This window comes from Xyrauchen texanus, chromosome 25, assembly GCF_025860055.1.
Source record: "Xyrauchen texanus isolate HMW12.3.18 chromosome 25, RBS_HiC_50CHRs, whole genome shotgun sequence".
Classification (NCBI taxonomy): Eukaryota; Metazoa; Chordata; class Actinopteri; order Cypriniformes; family Catostomidae; genus Xyrauchen; species Xyrauchen texanus.
In genome coordinates, this window is record NC_068300.1 from 29,887,059 (window position 1) to 29,911,212 (window position 24,154).

General features: G+C 42.4%; 2 protein-coding genes across 6 annotated transcripts in view; one reads left to right on the top strand and one right to left on the bottom strand.

The window, feature by feature from the left end:
• The first annotated feature begins 13,800 nt into the window (after positions 1 to 13,800).
• On the top strand, positions 13,801 to 23,081 carry LOC127619253 (proteasomal ubiquitin receptor ADRM1). Of its 3 annotated transcripts, none has more exons than XM_052092097.1 (10): positions 13,801 to 13,921; positions 14,409 to 14,623; positions 14,870 to 14,986; positions 19,881 to 20,004; positions 20,107 to 20,193; positions 20,413 to 20,494; positions 20,641 to 20,900; positions 21,118 to 21,275; positions 22,562 to 22,664; positions 22,820 to 23,081. In XM_052092097.1, the coding sequence occupies exons 2-10, from the start codon at positions 14,414 to 14,416 to the stop codon at positions 22,924 to 22,926; spliced, it is 1,248 nt and encodes a 415-aa protein (XP_051948057.1). In that variant the 5' UTR covers positions 13,801 to 13,921; positions 14,409 to 14,413; the 3' UTR covers positions 22,927 to 23,081. The 3 variants fall into 3 exon arrangements, with proteins under 3 accessions (XP_051948057.1, XP_051948056.1, XP_051948058.1); XM_052092096.1 differs by having other exon boundaries at positions 13,807 to 13,921; positions 14,406 to 14,623; XM_052092098.1 differs by having other exon boundaries at positions 13,807 to 13,921; positions 14,406 to 14,623; positions 20,110 to 20,193.
• Positions 23,082 to 23,141: 60 nt separating this feature from the next.
• Positions 23,142 to 24,154, bottom strand: part of lama5 (laminin, alpha 5) — a 107,846-nt gene continuing 106,833 nt past the window's right edge. For all 3 annotated transcript variants that reach the window (XM_052092082.1, XM_052092083.1, XM_052092081.1), the window contains exon 80: positions 23,142 to 23,796. In XM_052092082.1, coding sequence (XP_051948042.1) covers positions 23,648 to 23,796 — 149 coding nt within the window. In that variant the 3' untranslated portion in view covers positions 23,142 to 23,647. The remainder of the gene's footprint in view (positions 23,797 to 24,154) is intronic.

Below are 24,154 nucleotides of genomic sequence, written 5' to 3' on the forward strand. Positions count from 1 at the left end.
TTTTATCGTAATCTTGACCAACCATGAGATTTCAGTCTTCCCTAATTCAAGTAGATAGAAGCTGTGGTATATGGAGACAAAACAGTATCAAAACATTTCACAAATTCACACGGCAGATCCACACTTGCATACGGCAATCTACAAATGCATTAAACAGATTCACACTCCCGCACACAGCAATCCACAATTGCACGCAACAGATCCACTCACCTGGTCAATTTACAAATGCTTGCCTCTAAATGCACAAATGTAAGCCATACAATGATTTCTTTGCTCACAGTACAGTCCACATATTCACACATAAATGCTGAGACTTTTTCCATTGGTATTCTATCTTGAGGATGTCCGTTTATGTGCTTTTGAATTTGTAGATAGTTTGGAGAGTTTTTTCCATTGCCTTGATTTACAAATATGAGCAAACTGGTCTCCAATGTATGTGGACCAGCCTTTTTAGAGGATCGCAAACTAAAATGGTTCATTTCAACCACCTGCTGTTAGCTTAGACCAGAGACATCAGTCTGGATTGTCCCTAACATCATTCACATTGGGCCTGATCCCAGGATATTGCTGGGACCAATGCCGGAGAGCATTGTGTGTGAATGCAAGCCGGTGCCGGAATGCCAGATTTTAAATCCCGGGATCAGACCTTAGTAACATTGCCGGGATCAATGCTGGAATGTGTCTGTGTGAACAAAAGCAGAGCTGATATCATGAAGGTTGTGTGTCTTAGTGATGTGTATTTATCTTGCGAAGGAGAAAGACTGTTTGCAGAATAGAGTTTCACGTATAACGTGGTTTAAAAAATATGCGGCTGTCATAAACTGTTGCTATTTTTTTCATTCGCTTGAAAAATTGTGGCATTGTGTGAGTCAGGATTGTTTTCTGATTTAAATTGTTTTATTATACAAGTAAAGAAATAATGTTTCTTTTTTTTCCAGGAAGGCAGACCTGTTAAGAATTCAAATGACAAAATTGATTACTGTATCGGATGCACAACGTAATTGTTGCAGTGTAGTATCATTTTAAATTATTAGTTTTTTCTATTATTTAATATCAATAATATTGCAATGCACCTTGTTTGTTTGCTTGCTTTTGTCATGGAAAATCGCGAAGAACTTCTCTAAGATGCAAGAAAACTCTCGGAGTCTTGAGTTCCAGATGCAAAAGTTGTAGTTTATTGAACACCAACAAACTTGAGTCCGGTTTCTGTCCCAAAACTCTCATTTATATACCTTTTTCGTTATCTCTTTTTCCACTATCTGACCAATGGGAGATTATAGAATCTGGTGAAGGTATTGGGTGTTGCCCAGCCCACTGCTCTGCAGATCTCTGCTATGTCGTGGTCACTACAGACGCCTCTCAACAGTGTTGGGGCGCCGTGTGCAACGGGCACGCTGCCGCTAGCCCCTGGACAGGACCCCGGCTGCGTTGGCACATTAACTGTCTAGAGTTGCTGGCTGTATCTCTTGCCCAAAGCAGAAAAAGAGCTGCTCAGAACATCTAGAGCTCTGCGTGCAGTCCAAATAGATACGCAAAGCACGTACCGGACACAGCAACATATGCCATATGCCCCAGAAGCCTCTGGAATTGTTTTACAGGAACCGTTATGCCGGGCTCGAAGAGAGTGAGGCAACTGAGTCATTGAGAAAAGAGATGCTCTGAACCGGGGCGAGCTTGCTCTTTTCCCAGTTGACCTGAAGCCCTAGACAGCTGAGGTGCCTGAGCACCTGGTCCCTGTGAGCGCATAGTAACTCTCAATGGTGAGCCAAGATGAGCCAGTCATCAAGGTAGTTGAGTATGCGGATGCCCACTTCCCTTAGCAGTGCAAGAGCTGCCTCTGTGACCTTCGTGAAGATGCGAGGGGGCAGGGACAGGCCGAAGGGGAGGACCTTGTACTGATGCGCCTGGCCATCAAACGTGAACCATAGGGAGGGTCGGTGTCGAGGCAAGATGGATGCGTTGAAGTACGCGTCCTTCAGGTCTACCGCCGCAAACCAATCTAGCTGTCGAACGCAGGTAAGAATGTGTTTCTGCATGAGCATTTTGAACGGGAGTCTGTGCAAAGTCCAGTTGAGAAAATTTTTGGGTATGATAAAGGGCGGAAGTGTCCCTTCATCTTGGCTGGAGGGATGGGTTCCATCGCGTCCTTGAGAAGCAGAGTCGTGATCTTTGCCCGTAAAGTGCTGGCTTTTTCGCCGCTTATGGAGGTGGAGTGAATACCGCCGAATTAATGTCACAGGCATGGGGAAAATATTTCACCCCGACAAGGACTGAGTAGCTCTTTGGGCTTGGCCTTTGAGAGGTTAAATTTGAGTGTCACGTGTTACCCTCGAGGGAGATTGAAATGATTCAGAGAACAAGAGCTGCCACAACGCAATGAGACAGAGAGTCACGTAGCCGAGTCAGATGGTCCTGGCCAACCAGCGTGACGGGTTAGGCAGCGAAAGCTGCGTGTCCAAACTCCGCGCGAGGGGCACGATCGCCTTTGACGTTTGACGGGCTTCGCGTCGGGAGGGGGGGCAGGTAATAGCGCGTCGGGAGGCAGAAGAGCGTCCTGAGGCATGGGTGTTGAGAAAAGACTCAAAGCACTTACCTTGCTCCACGCACCCGGCAGGGGGCGGGTTAGAGACTGAGGAAGAGGTCCCAGAGAGGCGTCTTCGGAACTGTTCAGCACTGGCCTGCCGAGGCTGAGCAGTCACGGGTCCGGAGGCGAGAGAGCTGCGTCCGGGGAGCCGGAATTGTAGAGTTTTGGGGCCGGGCTGCTGTGAGAATGGCGCGCACCGGCTGGATGACCCAGGGTGTGAGGAAATCGCTCTTTTTTGAGAATGTGGGTGTCGCTCCCCAAAGGCGGTGCAGCAAATAAAACAAGGATTCTCCTCCCAGCCCTCCACCAGGGAACAGAGTGGTCTTGGTACCAGCTCCTGAGCGAAAGTCTTACTACCTGGGTCGCCCGTCTCAGAAGCGCTTCGGAGCTTTCCTGGTCCTGGAAGGGGTCCTGGAGACAGGGGGTGTACGCCACCTGCGAGGTGCTCGACACTGGGGCTGAGAGCTGGGCCCGGGTTGAGGCGGAGCTACCTGTTGTTTAGCCACAGGGGGGACGCCCTCGGCGGGCAGGCAGAGCGTGCTGGTTTGGGGGCGCCACGGCAAGATATGCCATCTGCTTTTTCACCGCCAAAAACTGCTGGGCGAAGTCGTCGATGGTGTCGCCGAAGAGGCCAAGCTGGGAGACGGGGGCATTGAGAAAGTGTGTCTTAACAAAAATTATCTTATGAGCTATTTATAAAAGTATGCCCAACTGTAGGAATAAAATCAATAAAATTTGCTATCACACAAATCTCATAGGGACTAGGGAGCTACTCCCCATCTGCACAGAAAATGAAATTAACCGTCAGTTTATTTAACTTATGTAATGTATTTGTTTAGAAGAGGATAAAAGAGCGGGCTTCTGGAGAGAAAAGACGGTTATCAGTAAACTCAAGACGTTGTACAATATATGTCACACCATAATATCACTTTTGTCTTTACAGGATTGTCCCGAGATGTGTGTGAATGCGAGCACAGATTATGGAACAGCTCTTGTACTGTTAATTAACTAATTTTGCAGTCCCAAAACAGTTGCCGGAATAACTTTTACAGTGTGGGCAAGTTTAGTAAATTCTTTGATTTGTTTTAATTTCAAAACAGCCTGAAATTATATATATATATATATATATATATATATATATATATATATATATGTGGATTATTTTACTGACAGTTATTAAATACATAATACTTTTCATTTTAAGTCTTTCCACATACTTGTTTTATCAATTCTATTACAAATTCTTTCATTATCAAAGTTCAAACAACATTATGGCAGATCCCTTAAAGCACAGTGGTAATGCATTTTGTGCAAAATCATCAGTGATTGATGACCTTTAGAAATCAAATCAAATCCCTTTATTGTCACTCAACCATATACACAAGTGCAACAGTGGGTGAAAGTCTTGGGGGCAGTTCCAAGTAACATAGCAGTATGACAATTACAATTCATCTGATTTACACATAACACAGTTCACACTACACAATACACACTATACACCTAATAATATACATTATACAGTATACACAAACTAAGAAGACTGTATACAATAAAAAATACATTGTGGACCAGATGGTATGCATTCCGTAAGTCCAACTTTGTAAAGACGGACGCCCCCTGCAAGAGTTTGAAGGCGGAAGACATAAGCGGCAGAGGGTAACGGTTCTTTGCCGTGATGTCATTCAGCTCCTGATAATCTATGCAGGGTCTAAGCATGCCATCCTTCTTCTCCACAAAGAAGAAGCCCCTGTGGTTGAAGAGGAAGAGTGGATGAGACCGGCTGCTAAAGAATTGTTAATATGAACTCCCTCTCGGGGCCCGAGAACGAAAAAAAACAGTCCTCAAGGCGGAGAGGTGCCAGGATGCAATTCAATAGTGCAGTCATAAGGGTGATGAAGAGGAAGGGTCAAGGTGCTGGATCGGCTGTATACCACCCTCAAGTCATGATACTCATGCGGAACACACTAAATATCTGCCAGCTAATCCTGCAATGAAAAACAAGACTGGACAGGAGAGACAGCAGTGTTAAGACAATGTGAAGAACTGAAAGAGCTCCAAGACAGAACAGAGTTGGTTGCCCAGTCTATGTGAGGGTTATGTGTTACCATCCACGGGTGCCCCAGCACCACCAAGGTAGTAGGAGACCGGATGAGGAGGAAGGACAGCTGCTCAGAATTATTCCCAGAGACCATGGTGACAGGTCTAGTGACATGTGTGATTACTGATAAGGGTTTTCCACTGAGAGTGTGGGCTGTGATGGGTTCCTTCAGTCAGCATATGGGAAGCGGCCACCTTAAAGCCAAATCCGAGTTGAAAAAGTTCCTCTCTGTGCTGGAATCCACCAGAGCTTAGATAACGTGGCTATTGGAAACACTCAGTAATTGGACCTTTAAGGAGCGGTGCGAAGTCCGGGGGCTTTGTCCAGGGCAGTTATGCTTGCCACTAACCCCCTACCTACACGCGAACAGGGTCTTCTAACAGACGGGTAGCGGAGCGATGGCCAGCTTGGCCACAAACTAAACATATGGATGATTCTGCTTTAAAGGCCGGTAAACATCCTCTGGAATGCACATTACATCAGAATTTAGCAACAAAGGAATGTTGAAGACGATCGAGATTAGCTTGCTTATATTTGTGAATCAAAGCGTGATGGGAGAGAGAGGTGCCTCTGGTTGTTCCTTGCAGAGTACTCAGCCTTACAGGTTAGGATTAGGTTGAGTTATGTCTCATGTGAGTTATGAGATATGTTTGGGGTTGCCAGATATCAAGAGATGCAATCTTTAGGCTACTGACATAACTCCGGTTGTCTGATAACAGGAGTGAGGTGTCTCACTATGGGATTTGTTGTTTTGTGTTTTTTTTACACATTGGCAGATTAAGAACCCACACCAAAGATTGAATTAGTCAATGACAGCTCTGTAACATCCAGTCTATAAATTCAGACAAAAGTGTGGGGTAACGGCCAACTTGCAACTTGTACTGTACTGAAACGCCCCTATGAGGAAAAATGTGCATGGCTTTCAGCTAAGCGATGAGTCACTGACCTTAGGCACAGAGGCTGGATTCATCTTACGAGACACTCTTGACAAATCCACAGAAATGCGCATACAAGAGTGATGAACTGACAAAGCATAGAGTTCACTAATTCGCTTCACAGTCGTGAGAGCTAATAACAAAGCTGCCTTTAGCAAAAGGAGCTGTAATCCTATGCTTTTGACTAGCTCAAAGGGAGGCTGAGAAAACACATTCAGGACAACAAACAGATCCCATGATGGAACTAATGGTCTTGACAATGCAAACAAGCATGTGCAAACAAGCATGTGTTGACCCATTGTATTCGAGTCAATTCCCACATGACAGGCCAATATGGCAAGCAGATAAACCTTGACTGTAGAAAAGGCTCTGCCTTTATCCAAAAGTTTCTGAAGAAAACACAAAATGTCTGGCAACAAACATAAAATGTTACAATGTGTCTGTGCACACTATTGCTCAAACACACTCCATTTCCCATCATATATGGATTGCGTTGTGGCAGCTCTTGTTCTCTGCATTTCAATCTCCCTCGAGGGTAACACGTGACACTCAAATTTAACCTCTCAAAGGCCAAGCCCAAAGAGCTACTCAGTCCTTGTCGGGGCGAAATATTTCCCCCCATGCCTGTGACATCAAGTCTTCATATGGGGGGGGGGGGGGGGTCAGGGTTGGCTGCACCAGAGTTGTATTATCTCTCCCAGCCACAGTTTCCCCAGCCATTTCAGGGAAATCAGTATGACTGAGTGACCGTATTCACTGTTGTTGTGTTGTCTGATCTGACTAGTACATGGTGGCCTTGAAGGAAATGTACAAAATACTTCAATGCTAGAAACACAGTCAGTAACTCCAGAAAGTTTATGTGCACATTTTGAGTGATGTGTGAATCTGTGAGTGACCCGTCACCACTTTCCTCAGAGAGACCACCCCCAAAGGGCCTCCCCCATAAAGGAAAGCAGAGATTATCCAATGAGAGCATGCATCCCCTCTGACGTCACTCTCACTCTGCAATTTCAGTGACGGACATACACGCTGTACCGCTATCCAGTGCTGAAACTCTCTCATTCACAATAGTCCCAATGGAATGGCCGGCACTGTCGAGGCCATCAGAACAAATAGGTGTAGAACAGCCTGAATGAGACCACTGAAAGAAACGCTTGATACAGATCGGAGTTCCATCTAAGACCCAGATATATTATTTCCTATGAGGGCACCAGACGGTTCTTTGTCTTGTTTATTTTGAAGCCTAAGCTCTCCAAATGAGACACCAGCACACTCATATCTTTACTAGATTGTAGATTGACCAGATAAGCAGACACTCTGAGACCCATTAATCTCAGCTGCGTTAGCGCTACTTTTACACACTTGCTGAAGACTTTGTGCAAATGAAATTTCAAAAGGCACCATTAAAAATTTGTAAGCTACACCCTGATGAGAAAACATTTGGAATTTTCTGTGTGACAGGTAGATGCCAATGTGAAAATATGCGTCCTTCTGATCGACTGACATAAAGCAGTCTCTGGGATGAATAAATTGAGAGAGCGTTTTGACCATTAGCAGTTTGAAAATGTGATGGAGACCTCCCCTCTCTTGGGAATGATAAAGTACCTGGAGTAAAAGCCCTGAAGGCTGTCTTCCAGTGACACATCCTTATTGGTCTTTTGCTCAGCAAACTGGCTATTTCTTCCTCTAAAATCCGAGCGGATTCCCCCTCCGTTGTTGCCATTAACACACTGTTGAACAGAGGTGGTTTTACAGCAAATTGAAGCCAATAACCCTGTTCTGTCATAGACAGAACCCATGGGTGAACTCTGCATCCATGGTAACTCTGTGTGTGAACAGAGAGGGGACTGCTGAAGCTCACACTCACTGATGGTTCTGTGGCACCATCTAGCAGCATAGCTCTGAATTTAGAATTATGTTTGTGATTTGTTTGTGCTGTTTTTATTTTCACAAATTTCTCTCCCCTCTGCCCACAGCCTGAATGCACAGAGAAGTGTTTTATTTTTGTCAAACATATGCTTTTGTGCAAACTGTCCACCTCTCTCTTTTCTGACCCCGTGGGTGGAGAGGTGAGATGAAAACTGAGAGGTACTGGGGCAACTGGTCAGTAGTACAGGAACTCAACCTACAATTCAGTGTTTAATTACCTTTCCAAGTCATTTTGGCTGGAAGGGGTGAAAACAATCTTTTAGAGAATCCGCGAGTGCCGCTCACCCACTTCAAGTTCCGAACTGGATCACTGGTTGTGTCGTCCATCTTTTAATTGCTCCGCTTGATGGTTAGACGAGCAAAGTTTGGCTGCTACCACCGCAAAAGAAGTCTTACTTCTCGTTTGGGGCTTCCCTGCACCTACTGCTGGGGTGGGGTGGCTGGTTTGGGTCCTAAACCCAGACTGACCATCCCTTTTAGGGGTTTGAAAGGCAAGGTTCAAAAGCCTCTCTATTCTTCTTCATTATGACACAAGAGCTTTTGGTTCAACCAGGGCATCTAAAAATCTGTTTTCTCCCTCTCCGACAAACCAGACAGGCCCAACCAAAGTGCCCGCTCGCCCACAATGGCAAGACCCATGCTGCGGCCTCAGCTCTTGACTGCCCCCCTCGCTGTGCATAGGTTGAGATTTCTTCCCATAAAGCCGTGTCCGGCATACCGCGTTAATCTGCCTCCCCATCACCTCCATCAAATCAGCATGATATGCCGTAAGGAGAGAGGTGGCATTAAGTACACTTATGGCTAGAGGAAAAGATCGGGAGATCTTTTGAAATATGGAGGCCGAAAGTCTTTCTGTCCATCCCAGCAATGAGTGGAAGAAAAAATCTCCCTATCTAAATCTAAATATTATGCACATCCATCTGAGAGAACCCTATAACGGGCATTCTATGAGAGAACGGCTTTTCCCAAAACCATCACATCTCCATAGAATGAGCTGCTTGACTGGGACGGCACAGGATGGCAGCCATTTACCATCGTACAGATCATGCTCTGTACCCTGGCCAGCCTTCTGCAACAGACAATCAATGGAAGGTTTGGCCATCGCCTGTCTGCACATTTAGATAAGATCCAGCTCTCATTGGACAGGGGCTTATTCAAAAAGAGGAGGGATATCAATGGAGATCATCCATTAGAACGTCCCAGCTGCACTGATACTGAGGCCGGGGTATCTTTTTCTTCATACTGCGGAGAAAAACAGACGAACTTATCACTGCTGTGATTGGTCTGTCAGCTGACAGACTTGGTGTCATTGGTGCTTCCTGGTCGGATATGCCAGAGAAAAATCCCATAGTGAGATACTGAACAGATGTTTGAAAGAGAACCCCCAATCAGCTCTTTACACATGAACAGTTTACTTGCACAATGCATGTGAGCTTTCACTCCACTACAAAAACGTGTAGGTTTTTTCTGTTGGAGTTTAATGATGGATTACCATGGCTTTCCCAGTGTACAAGAATTTTCAGGTTTTCGCCCTTTGTATGCTTTTGTGTGTAGAATTTCTTTCTTACACTACTGTTTAAGCATCATGCATAGAAACAGCCCATGCTTGTTACTAGTTTAGTTATTGGAGTAGAAAGTATAGTGTGTTACTGCGTGAACGAGCAACAAAGATAACTTTTTATATGATCTTACAAGGATTCATTTATTATATAATTTTTTTATAAATAATACCACTTTTGGGGGCCTGGTTAGCTCAGCGACTAGCCAGATCTCCTAAGCAACCAATTTGGCCCGGTTGCTAGGGAGGGTAGAGTCACATGGGGTAACCTCCTCGTGGTCGCTAAAATGTGCTTCGCTCTCAGTGGGGCGCGTGGTGAGTTGTGTATGGATACCGCGAAGGATAGCGTGCTGCCTCCACACGTGCTATGTCGCCATGGTAATGTGCTCAACAAGCTACGTGATAAGATGCACGGATTGACGGTCTCAAATGCGGAGGCAACTGAGATTTGTCCTCTGCCACCCGAATTGAGGTGAGTCACTACACCACCACTTATAGCTTTAGCACCATGAATCTTTGCCCTGAATACAGAATGTAAACATCAGAAATTACATATAATATACTACTTCTAATGTGGATATAAAGAGTCAGAAAAATAATATATATAGCATATGCAGCATGGAGCAAATGACAGCAACAGTGCCAGTGACAGCTTTGTCTTCTCTAATAATTCATTGTTTCTCAATTCTTTCCTTGAGTGCCACTAACACTACACTTTTTGTCTCCTTTATCCAACACACCTGATTAGCCCATTGATCTGAATTGAATGTGTCAAATATGGGAGACATTGAAAATGTGTAGTGTTAGTTGTAGTGTAGTTCCAGGACAGGATTGGTAAACACTGCTTTAATGCTTGAAATACACAAACAAATGAAAGAGACTGGAAATGTAAAACAAACAAAAAAAAACCACATTTTTTCATAATCATTTATTTAGTACATGTTCCATCATTCTAAAAAATATTTTATGCTTAAGAAGGTTATAAGGATAATATTGTAATGGAATGGTATATGCGGAAATCTCTGTCATGTGAGGTATGCATGATTTAATAAATTCTTCTTCTAGCTTAATGCCCATACATTGCATGAAAAATTATGGATGAACTTACACAATATGAGAGTTATGAGAGCATTAGGTCTTTAGAATGCATAATTAAGTGCAGAATGGACATGAATAACACTTATTTCTGAAGAAATGTTTAGTAAACCAATGTCTCCATCAATATTTCTCTAAATGTTCACACTTTTAGACTAACCATTCTATTGATTGTTGTTTACTGAAGGCTGAAGAAATTTCATTTTAATGACTGTAATTTTTATGTTTTTTATCAACAGTAATCAAATCAAATCACTTTATTGTCACACTACCATGTACACAAGTACAGCAGTAGGTGAGATTCTTGTGTGCAGTTCCGAGCAACATAGCAGTCATGACAGTGACAAGACATATACCAATTACAATAAACAACATACTTACACAACACAATTTACATATCAAATGTACACATACTTACACAATAATAATATACAACGTACAGTAAACAATACACACAATATAGAATACACAGAGTATTGTGGAAAATATAATTATGACAGTCCAGTGTGAGATATAAGATTAATAAAGTGCAGTGCTGATTATAGATCCTGATAGATCAAGTGTTCAACAGTCTGATTGCTTGGGGTAAGAAGCTGTCATGTAGTCGGCTGGTGTGGGTCCAGATGCTACGATACCGCCTGCCTGATGGTAGCAGTGAGAGCAGACCATTACTCGGGTGGCTGGAGTCTCTGATGATCCTCCGAGCTTTTTTCACACTGGGACAACATGGCTCCCAACCTGCTCACCAGAAACAAAACAAAGTGATGCCCACGTGCCGGCGTCTGCTCTAATGGCCTGACGAGGTTCATACCATTTCTTTCGAAGGGGACCTCGATTAAAGGAAGCTGGCACAAATGTGCTCTTGGGGTGGCCGGTGGATTCACCAGTTGACATTCACGGCATGCCGCACATCATCTGCGAACATCCCTGTGAATCCCATTAGATGTTCCAGTGTCTTTTTCTGCCCTAAGTGACCAGCTATTGGATTATAATGAGCCATCTGGAATAACATTTCCAGACGGCTCTTCGGAATCAACAACTGGGATGTTAAAAATCTTCTTTTGTCTAAGCGTCTTGCATCACTCGATACAAACATTTATAATAGAAAAGTAAGGATATGTGAGTGAAATGTCTGACTGAATTTGTTGACCATCAATCTCAATTAGTCAAAGGCGTGTCTAAGGGTCTCATCTCTCGTCTGGTCCAGAGGGAAATCCCCAGCGGGGAATCCACTAAGTGCTGGGGAAGCCAAGATTTTGCTCTCACGTACGTCATCCACATGCAGAGCTGATGCATATGGCCCCAGCTCTGCCTCCCCAGCCAGATCCCACACCGAGATGCTCTGTTACAGGACCCATGCAAAAATTTCCCTTAATGAAGTGAAAACGCTGGCCAATTCGTGCCCAAAAGTTACAGTACCACAGCTCCAACGTTGCATTACTCAACCAGCATCCACCTCCGGCGGGTGTCCCAGAGCTGCTGGGCAAAGGCAAATGGGCGGCCATGCTCGCCCATGGTCAGCAACCGGAAGTGTTGGCACTGCTTCTCGGCGTCCAGCAGGAGGTTCTCTGTTGGTAACTGCTGCACCGTGAGTTAGGCTTCCCCAGACAACAGTGGTATTAACCGGATCACCTATGGATGCCCGGCAATTCGCAAGCCCCTGCTGTCCACTCAAAGTGCTCCAGAAAGGACCCTGGATCGTCTAGGGGGCCAATCTTGACCAGCGGAACATAGGGTGAGGCAGTCATGGGGTCTGAGGTCGCGGCTTGCAGCACCCTCCTGGTGCAGCAAGCTCCGGAGCACCTGCCGGTCCTCCTCTTGGGCCTGGAGGAGCACAATAAACTGCTGCTCCTGTTCAGTGCGCAGCTTGAGGGGGCCTTATGCTGTGTCTGGTGGATGCTGGCGAGGGTCTTGAAAACAGCCTCCAGAGGTGAGGCATCCATGGCGGCGTTCTTCCTTCTTCCTTCCTGGGGTGCAAGGAGGAAGCGGGAGACGTGATTTGAACTCAAACGGTATTTATTATATAACACAAAATTTTCTTTTCAGCGCTTCACGAAATAATCACGCTTTTAGGCGCACACAGCTCAACACAGTCTCTGGGTGCATGTGGTAGCTCTCTCTCCCTCACTGATAAAATTCATGATGATCTATCTCCCAAAGAAATTGCTGATGATTATTGTGACTAGGAGGAGGGCGGGCCGGGCCGGCCGCTACTACACACACCCAGCCCCCAATCGTGCTAATAAGCCGAGGAGAGGGATAAGTGCAGCGTGATGTGGCAGTTTGAGAGAGAGCCACACGCAGCTGCCGTGTGTGTGTTTATGTTTGTCTTTTTATTTAAATTCGTATTCAAATATTACTTTGACTGTTCAGCCAGTTCCTGCCTCCTCCTTTCCCATTTTTTATCTTGTTACAATTATATATATGCTAAATGGAATTCAATACTTCAAGTTTATACCACCAGATCCAAAGATTCTGATAGTAATTGGACTAGTTGTGCTATGTATATTTCTCAACTAAGATTAAGATATTGTAGTGGACTAAAAGCTGGAAAACCTTTTCAACTCGTTCTTGACATTTTTAATGTTAAAAAATAAAAATAATAATAATAATAATAATATATATATATATATATATATATATAATTATTATTATTATTATTATTTTAATATTACAACTCAGTACAACAATGGATTTTTTTTAATAAAACTGAAATGTATTGTTTGGACATTTTATTCAGAGTACAAATGTTTTGGAATCGAAAAAGAATCTAACGATTCCAAAACCAGGAATCGGAATCAGAGTCGATTCCCAAATTTTTGGAATCAAACAGCCCTATGGGTGTTAGAATGTGTAGAGGATGTTAGACCAAACAGGATGGTTATTTGCTCTGACTCTTCTTCAGTTTTAACCTATTAGTAAAGACAATCCACTGCAAGGCCAGATCTTATTTTAGAACTCTATTTAAGATTGCACAGGATTACACATGCAGAATGTGACATTAGAATTTAATGGGAACCTGCACATAATGGAATTAAGTGCAATGAAGAAGCAGCTAAAGAGTCATTAAAACAAGAGGAAGTAGGCATTAGAGAGGAATTTGCAAGAACCGAATTAAGAAGTAAACTAGTGTCAGGTATTGGGATACAATGGCAGCAACAATGGGAAGGTGATGTTAAAACTCATGGTTGATACATTTCAGGAAATAACCGATTCCAACAAGTATTGTTGTCCTGACTTAAGTTTGGCCATTGTAGATTGAATGCAAATCTTTATATTAGGCTATAGGAAAACATCCGGGTGGATTATGTGATGTATGCAGACTGTCTGAAACTGTATCCCATGTATTACTTGAATGTTTGAAATCTGACAGTGAGGAAGGACACTTCTTGGCCCAAAGGACAAAATATCTAAACCTAAAAATAAGTTATAGAATGTCTTCTGGCTTTAGTGCAAGGATTGACAAAATACCTTTCTTCTTTTTCTTCTTCTTCTTCTCACGCGTGAGGTTTAAAATGTCCTGTTGGTGGCGGCAATGCGCCGAATGGCGTCCAATCTCCTATACAAATCTAGAAGATGAAGAAAGTGACCAATGGAAACGTGGCCAGGCGGAGACAGGAAGTTTGCCACTTTTCCTCAGTCATTCCGTCAGCAACTCTAGCGAATGTCCCTGAAGACACATTTGCTTTAACAGTTATACAAAAAACTTAACTTAAACACCGGTATGTTGTATTTTACTTAACTTTTTAAATATTTTATTTATAGTGGCATGTCACATCTGAAACTAAATGCGCAATCAATGTTGCGCTCGAGTTCTGTGTGTTTAAATAACAGCTAATGCTAATTGAATGCAGTGTTTTTACAATCCAAACATTAAACATATTACAAAGCTACAACCTAAGGTCGACAGAGTGACAATTCTGGTACTGTTTCATACTGTACGAAAATATGTGCGTGTTTATTTGTTTATTTGTAAATACACACTTAATTCTTTTTTTTGAAGCTAGCTCGAGTGCTAATAAATCTTGCTGAGTAACTGTTGTGTTCACACAAGGAACTGCTCTTGAATTTCCTGTTGTTTATCATCCATACGGTACAGAGCAGCCCTGAGATCTTTATTAAAACCCCATCAGCAATAGTCTGAAACCAAATAGTGTTCGTTTGTATTATTTATTTTTATTATTATTATTCCTATTTTATCTTAAGCAGTGAAGATGTCGTCTGGAGCCCTGTTCCCCAGTCTGGTGTCTGGCTCCCGCAGTTCATCCAGTAAATATCTGGTTGAGTTTAGGGCCGGTAAAATGACCCTGAAGGGCAGCACAGTGACCCCGGACAAGCGTAAGGGCTCCGTCTACGTCCAGCAGACAGATGACTCGCTCATCCACTTCTGCTGGAAGGACAGGACCTCTGGAAACGTGGAGGATGTTAGTAGACATAAAATTATAGCTCTCTTCTCTGTTTATAATGACTGCTTGGTGTTACTTGTACAAATTGTTTAAAGGGATTGTTAACCCAAAAATGAAAATTCTGTCTTCATTTACTCACCTTCGTATTGTTCCAAACACATACAACCTTTCTCTATCATTGTATGGAAAATAGATGCAATGAAAGTGAATGAGGACTGAAGCTGACATTCTGACTAATGTGTTCATAAATACTTCTGTATTCAGGATCTGATCATATTCCCAGATGACTGTGAGTTTAAGAAGGTGAATCAGTGCACCACAGGACGTGTGTTTGTGCTAAAGTTTAAAGCTGGCTCCAAAAGGCTGTTCTTCTGGATGCAGGTGAGAAGGGCTGAAATGATTAGGCGTTTGATGTCGTTGGACATAACATGAGAGCATATGAAACTCTAATGATGATGCGCGAATGCGCTGCCAGGGCAAAAATATCCAGCTGCTTGAGTGTAGAGCGGAAGACACAGCTCACTGTTCAGACCCACTCCTATCTTTCCAAAGAGCTTCAAAAATTAAAATTATCTTTATCATTTACTCACCCTCATGCCATCCCAGATGTGTATGACTATCTCAGCTCTGTAGGGCCACACATTACAAGTTAATGGTGGCCAGAAATGTGAAGCTCCGGAAATCACATAAAGGCAGTATAAAAGTAATCCATAAGACTCCAGATGTTAAATCCATCTTCAGCAGTGATATGATAAGTGTTTGTGAGAAACAATGTGTCGTTTCATCTTTTCAGAAGACTTTTAACAACTGGAGTCTTATGGATTACTTTGAAGCTGCCTTAATGTGATTTATGGAGTTTCGTAGTTCTGATCACCATTCACTTGCATTGTATGGACCTACAGAGCTGAGCTATTTTTTCTCATAATTTTTCAATCCAAGAAACAAATGTGGCTTCTTTTTATTTGAACATAAGCGTTGATTCTTAAGCAAACCCTTCCATCACTTGTTTATTTGAATAATTTCCCATTTGGAACTTTGTAGCACTGTCAACAGGGCTAAATTTAAATTTTTCAATTTAATAATAAATATTTCCATTAATGCATTAAACTCAAAATTTAAATTACATTATTTCAGGTAGGTGAACTGCAAGACAACTGATATTCAGGCATTCAGTTTTCTCTAACGTCCACAAGATGCCACAATGAATCAATATAAACCTAACAGCACTGTGTTATAACTATTGTTTTTTATTTTATTGTTGCAAAGAACACATCTGGCTGGCAACAAAAATGCGTAAAACGATAGTCAGAAGATTTAGCCAGTTCATATTCTCAAATATTAAGTAAAAAAGTATATGAAAAAAGAAACTTAGGGTACCATGGACACAAGCTTCATAATACTGGAGGTATTGCAGTGTTTTTCCATTAAATATAGTTGTATGTAATTACCTAACACTGATAAGAGATCAAGACAGGGGCCGTTTACACTAGGTCTTTTTTCCATTTTCACACATGACTGCTGCATTTTATTAGACGCTGTATCAGTTTAAAAAGAAATTCAACCTCTTAAACACCCCACTCTGCTTTAATCATTGTATAGAGTCAGTTTTAGCCCAGTCAGTCAGAAAGGCCTGTAAATTATTGTCAGTGCTTGTCACACAAAAGTTTTCACATTTTGTTATGTTGCAGCCTCATGCTAAAATGCTTTAAATTATTTACTTTTTTCATATCAATCTACACCCCATACCCCATAATGACAAAGCAAAAAAAAAAAAAAAGATTTGTTTTTATAATTTGCAAATGTATTAAAAAGAAAAATATGAAATATCACATTGACAAGTATTCAGACCCTTTGTTATGACACTTGAAATTTTGCTCCGGTGCATCCCATTTCTCTGGATCATTTCCGTTGTTTCTACACTTTGATTGGAGTTCACCTGTGGCAAATTAAATTGATTGGACATGATTTGGAAAGGCACACACCTGTCTATTTAATGTCTCACAGCTGAAAATGCATATCAGAGCAAAAAGTCATGAGGTTAAAACTGCCTGCAGAGCTCAGAGACAGGATTGTGTTGAGGCACAGACCTGGAGAAGGCTACAAAAAAATTTCTGCTGCATTGAAGGTTCCCAAGAGCACAGTGGCCTCCACAACTCCTAAATGGAAGAAGTTTGGAACAACCAGGACTCTTCCTAGAGTTGGGCACCTGGCCAAACTGAGCAAATGGGGGAGAAGGACCTTGATAAGAGAGGTGACCAAGAACCCGGTGGTCACTTTGGTTGAGCTCCAGAGATCATGTGTGGAGATGGGATAAACTTGCAAAAGAAGAACCATCACTGCAACACTCCACCAATCTGGGCTTTATGACAGAGTGGCCAGACAGAAGCCTCTCCTCAGTGAAAGGCACATAAAAAGCACCTAAAGTACTCTTTAAGACTGTGAGAAACAAGATTCTCTGGACTGATGATGCGAAGATTGAACTGTTTGGCCTCAATTCCAAGCGTCATGTCTGGAGGTAACCAGGCCCCGCTCATCAACGGTGAAGCGTGATGGTAGTAGCATCATGCTGTGAGGGTGTGTGACAGATCTCTTGCTACTTTGTGATGGAGGAATCGGGAGCAGGGTAACCAATCCACGTAAACTTTTTATTACACACACTTTTTTGTCTAATACACACTGTTTGCTTTTCAGCAACACACACACAAGACTCTGCTGCATGCATCTCTCTCTCCTCCGGTGGTCTGGACTCCCTTTTTATCCATCTCCTGCTCTCCTCCTTTTTGGAACGGTTTGTAAAATACCGTCTTTTCACGTGACATGGGAGTTAAGGGATCTGCCAATATACGTTCGTTAAATCCAGTGTCGAATAAAAGTGAGCCGCCCCTAACAGTTTCAGCAGCTCATCAATCTGAGGCACTTGGTATGCATCAAATTTAGCAACCGCATTGACTTTTTATAATCCACACAGAACCAAACTGCCCCATCGCTCTTAGGAACCAAAACTACGGGGCTGGTCCAGTTGCTGTGGGATTCTTCTATTACCCCCATATCCAGCATGACCTTTAATTCTTCACAAACCACTTTTTTTGTGCTTTGTTAATCTGTAGGGATGATTACATACCACTACCCCTGTGGCCGTCTCAATATGGTGCTCAATGAGATTTGTATGACCGGTAAGAGGCGAGAACACGTCAAAGAATTATCCTTGCAACCTGGCAACCTCCGTGATTTGGGATGGTGAGAGGTTGTCTCCACAAGTGACCAGGGTGAATTGATTGGTGACTTGAGTTTACCTCCGGTCCGAGCTCATCCCTCTCCGGAACCACCATCGCCAATGTCACGGAGACCGCCTCTCTCCATGTTTTTAGGAGATTTAGGTGGTAAATCTGACTTGCTCTGCCTCTCCATTCGATTAACCTCATAATCGATTTCCCCAACTTGCTGTGTGTCCTCAAATGTCCTTGCCACTTGGTGAGTAATTTAGAGCTCAATGTGGGTAAATTCCTGTAATCGAGTTCCCCTATTATACAGCCGTCTTTTGATGTTCTGGAGCAAATTCTCATGTATTAATTGCCCCATTGTGTGGAGTTTTGCTCTCAGGTCAAGAATGTATTGCATTTCATTTTTGCTGTTTGAAGGTCCCTAATCCCAATTTTCCCGTAGGATGAGGTGCATGCCTGAACAATAGTTCAAATGGTGAGAACACCGTGGAGGCTTGTTGGACCTCTCAAACTGCAAATAATAGAGGCTCGAGCGACTTGTCTCAAATTCGAGCACAAACTTACAAATCATATTCTTTATGGTCTGATTCAATCCTTCTACCAACCCGTTGTTTGGGCGTGGTAAACGTTGGAAATCAATTGTATCCCCAATAATTTGTATAGTTCACGTAGTGTACGTGACATAAACATAGTGCCCTGGTCGTGAGAATTTCTTTTGAAATACCCACTCGGGAGATTATTCTGAAGAATGCCTACAAAACACTTTGCGCTGCATATTCCACCAGAACCAACACAAAGGGATGCCGGATGAGGTCCATACCAATTATTTCGAAGGGGACCTCAATCAAAGGAAGGGGGCGCAATGACGCTCTTGGGGTGGTTGGCGGATTCACCAGCTGACATTCACGGCATGCTGCACAGCACCTGCAAACATCCCGCGAATGCCCGGGCAATAGAAACCGGCCATAAGACGGTTCACTGTCTTTTCCTGCCTTAAGTGACCCACCATAGAATTATGAGCCGTCGGGAATAACATTTTCCGACAGCTCTTCGGTACCATTTATTGGGTTGTGGAGTGTCCTGCCACCAGTCCACATAAGCTTTTTATTGCACATGCTTTTTAGTCTAATACACACTTATGTTTGCTTTCCAGCAACACACACAAGACTCTGCTGCCTGTGTCTCTCTCTCCTCCGGCAGTCTAGACTCCATCCCTCTCCAGCTCTCACTTTAACACAGAACTGCTGTTAGAGATCATTTCCCACAGGTGTCAACCCTTACTGTTCCTCCTCTCCCGGGTCTCACTCTCAACAGACGTTGCTCAACCAGGCCCACATCACCACAGGGTGTTTTTCAGTGTCAGGTACTGGTAAGGGTTGAAGGAAAGCTGAACGCAGCAAAATACAGAGATATCCTTAATGAATACCTGATCCAAATTGCTCAAGACTGCAGATCGGCTGAAGGTTCACCTTCCAATAGGACAAGGACTCTTAAGCACACAGGTAAAACTATGCAAGAGTGGCTTAGGGAAATCTCTGTGAATGTCCTTGAGTGACCCAGCCAGAGCCCGGACTTGAACCCAATCAAACGGCTCTGGAGAGACCTGAAAATGGCTGTTCAGAGCTTGAGGAATGGCAGAAAATCCCCAAATCCAGGTGTGCAAAGCTTGTCATATCATACCCAAAAAAGACTGGAGGCTGTAATCGCTGCCAAAGGTGCTTCAACTAAGTAATGAGTTAAGGCTCTGAATACTAATGTCAATGTGATATTTCAGTTTTTTTTTCTTTTAAGTAAATTTGCTAAGTTTTCTTTGTCATTATGGGGTGTATAAGTATACCTGAGTGTAGAGTGATGTTTTGTAATGCATTTTAGCATAAGGCTGCAACATAACAAAATGAAGGGGTCTGAATACTTTCTGAAAGCACTGTAATTGCACAGTTGATAAAGGTGTCAGTTAAAGATGTAATTTAATTTGTGTATTCACTTCTCTCTGCATATTTATAGAGGAAAAGGCACATATTGTTTTCTCACCGTCTCATCTCTCTTATTCAAAGGAGCCCAAAACAGACAAAGATGAAGAGTACTGTCGCAAAGTGAATGAGTACCTGAACAACCCACCCATTCCAGGAGCTCTGGGCAGTGGAGGAGGTGGCAGCCATGAACTCTCCGCACTTGGTGGTGAGTTATTGAAGGAGATGCAGCACTGATTATTATCAATTGTACTCTCCAGTAAATGATATAATAACAGACTCCTTTAACTCTATTTTGTTTTCTTCCAAGGAGAAGGTGGCCTGCAAAGCCTCTTGGGTAATATGAGCCACAATCAACTCATGCAGCTGATTGGACCTACAGGACTGGGTGGGCTTGGTGAGTGATTTTTTTTTTTATTTATTTATTTTTTTTTTTTAAATCCATAGCTTTAAATTCATGATTGGAAAAAGCTAAATGGCAGTGCAATGAAAAATGAAAAAACTATACTAAATTATAAATATTTTGTGTTGCATACTGTAGGCCAAGGATTAAGGATCAAGTTTGATCAGTCGGCACATATAAATACTGAAGTTCATGTTTTCTTATGTGTTTTAGGGGGTCTTGGTGCTCTCGCTGGTCCTGGTCTGGCCAGTCTGTTGGGCAGTGGAGGTCCTGCTACCAGCAGCTCAACCTCAAGGTATATTTTGCTATGTAAATCAATTTTCCTGTTATGTCAGTACGATGGCTCCATGTTGTGTATACATATGAAATTTGAATTGTAATTCTCAATAAGCTTAGTATATATTTAATTTCATTTGCTTCTCCCTCTCTCCCATACCACAGCTCCCGCAGCCAATCAGCAGCAGCCACTCCATCCTCTGGATCTGCCGCTCGAATCAGCTCCACCCAGGCACCCACCACACCGGTAACCCCTGCTGCCACCTCCACCAGCTCACCCACTGTGACCCCCACCACGCCTGCAGCCCAGACTCCCTCCATTCCTGCAGGGGCCCCCTCCAGCACACAGCCCATTCAGCTGAGTGACCTGCAGAGCATTCTTGCCACCATGAACGTGCCTGCCATGGCCGCAGAGGGACCAGGAGGTGAGAGATGCACAGTTGATGTAGACAGGTTGTAAATTGCATCTTAATTTGTTTTTGTAGGTATAACCAATTAAAATCAGTTTGAATAGCTGAAAACTATATTAAGTCCATTTCATATGTGGTTTAAAATCAGATTAAAGTCAGTGCTTTAGAAATCTGTTTCTGTCTAAACAGTCACAAAAAATGACTTAAATTTGGTTTCATCATGTCTTTGCAGTGGACTTGGCAACTGTGTTGACCCCTGATATCATGGCTCCTATTCTGGCTAACCCTGATGTGCAGCAGAGACTGTTGCCTTACCTGCCCTCAGGAGAATCACTGCCACGGAGCGCTGATGAGATACAGAACACACTCACATCTCCACAGTTCCAACAGGTCTCTGTCTCACACACACGTTTACTTGGCTATCTTAACATCAAAGACCTCTAGGGTTTTTATATACAGTGGCAAGAAAATTACCTGCATTTATGTATAAAATTGTCTTAAATCTGGTTTGATCATCTAATTTACAACATTGAACAAACACAATCAGTTTTAACCAATAACACGCAGATTGTTGTTTGTTCTTGTACATGTATCGAATACATCATTCAAACATTCACAGTGTTGTTTGAAAAAAGTATATGATGTCAACAAAAATAATTTAGAGTCAGGTGAGGGTAAACCTGACATCCAAGTAATGAAACAAGATTAGAGGTGTGGGTTAGAGCTACTTAGACTTAAGACGTAGCTACAGCGCTACGCAAGGTGTAAAAAGGGCACCGCATACCAACATGAAAACATCATCCCAATGGTGAAGTATGGTGGAGAGCGCAAAAAACATTTGGGCCTGTCTTTGCTGCTAAGGGGCCTGGATCATTTTCTTCAAGATTGCTTTGCGCCAGCTTAAGCTCAGTAGAAATTGGGTGATGCAGCAGGTCAGTGACCCTTAACACTACATTACTACAATCCACAACAAAATTTTATATATATATATTTATATTAAATCCAACTTTTTGGAGTGGTCCAGTCAAAGCCCAGATCTTAACCCAATAGAGATGCTGTGGAATGAATTCAAGAGCACCAGACATCCTAAGAATATTGAAGTAGTTCTGTAAGGAAGAATGGTCCAAAATCTGCAGCTACTGGAAACACTTTGTTTAGGTTATTGCTGCCAATGGAGGATTGGGTTCACTTACATTTCCACAGCACTGTTAATGTGTGATGGGACGTGTTCAATAAAAGTGTTGTTAGCTTGAGCACATTTGTGTTTGTCTATATTTGTGACTTGGATGATGAAATCACATTTTATGACCAGAATGCAGAAAACTAACTTATTCCAAAGGGTTCACATATTTTTTTCTTGTCACTGTAGTTATAAAGGTTATTTATATTTAGTATAGACTAACCGACCCTACCCTTAAAATAAAACTAGCCTTTTCAGAATAAAATTATTCATTTGATTAATTGTTTTTTTTTCCTGATGACGACAGTCTCAAAAAGAGAATTTGTTATGGTTAGGTAACCGATTTGTCCCAGAAGTATAGTTTAGTAAATACACAGCATTTAAATAACCAAAACTAATTCTCCATGAACTCCTTTGCAACTATTTCCACTTATTCTGGGACTTTTCCATGGAATATTCTATCTTGTAAACATACTGTTTTTATCTGTGTGTGCAGGCGATGAGTATGTTCAGCAGTGCACTGGCTTCTGGTCAGCTCGGTCCTCTAATGAACCAGTTTGGTCTGCCTTCTGAAGCAGTAGATGCGGCTAATAAAGGAGGTAAATTATTTACAAACACTTCTTTACTGTAGTCTTGGCAGATTACCAGATTTAATCTACGTACATGGATGTATAAAATTGTTCTGTGTTTAAAGTCAGGGTAAATCCTTTTGCTATGTCAGATGTTTATGTTGTCCTTTCATCCTATGATCTAGATGTGGAGGCGTTTGCCAAGGCTATGGAGGGCAACGATATAAAGGCAGATGATAATGGTGATTCCAAAGACAAGAAAGATGACGATGAGGATATGAGCTTGGATTAGAAATCACTTCCCAACAGAACAAAGAAATCTCTATCTCACTGATATGAACTGTTAGTAAAATTCTAGTCTGGGGTGTATGCCTGTAATCTATTGATTCAATTCAGTGTTTTGTATGTGTAAAGATACACTATTAAATATCTGACTATGTAATTCCAGTTTGTGTTCATGTCTGTGTGAAGGTGATACAATTTTAATCAAAGTTACATACAATAATACATCAAGGAAATTTTTATTGTTGCCAATACAAATACAGGTATAGTTTTGAGGGAACTGGACACAATCTTAAAAGTGACAAAAATAACTTTTCTTGAGTTTAACTCCATTGATTTTAGATAATACAAAATGAATTCTTTAAAAGGTGTGGTTCTACAGTAAATGAGGAGATTCTTGGGCATATCCACAATAAATTGACCTCCAGTGTTTTCATACAGTTAAATAGTACCATAATTGTCAATGTTCATGATTATATGTACTATTTCAATTTAAAACAATATTAGTCCAGTTCTCTGTAGGCATTCCTCTGGACACGCCTCTGCTTGCAGCTCTGAACATTTATTAGTGGCTTCTCTGCACTTAGTGCTTTTTTACAAAAACTACATACGAGGGTGTCGTGAAAATATAAATATATTTATTATTATTATTGCTTAAACGATATAAAGCAAACCCACCACCCGCTGATTTGATAGTGTCAGTGTGTATTTGGTGGCAATGCAGTTTTGGACTATGAGGCAGGACAGCCCTGTGTCCCCACGGCTCCAGACACTAAGGAGGGTTTCGACAGTGTGACAGACCTGTGATTCAGAATGCCTTTCCTCACACAGCCATTAAAAGAGGGGAGTCCAGATGGAAGACCCGGCACCTCCATGGCATCTGCACACAGAGAGACAAAATGTTTCAGCAACACATACAGAAATGACAGTTTAGTGAGCATATGTTATGAACATATGATCTTGTGTTCCAAGAACAGTTAGCGTAATGGAACAGAACAGAAATCAGGGGTCTTAAGACATTAAAATACTTACTAGTATCCCATCTTAATGTACAGAGACAACTAGGAACCATTTGTAGGTTGATTTCCCTGAACAGAGTACACACTCTGTGTTTAAGCAGCCCATCAAACCTGACACAGCAACATTGGCTTAACCAGTGATGTGAGTTTGGGGCAGGACTATCTGTTACTTCGTCTCTTAATCCAAAGGCAGAAGGAGGGTGTATTCAGAAATCAATT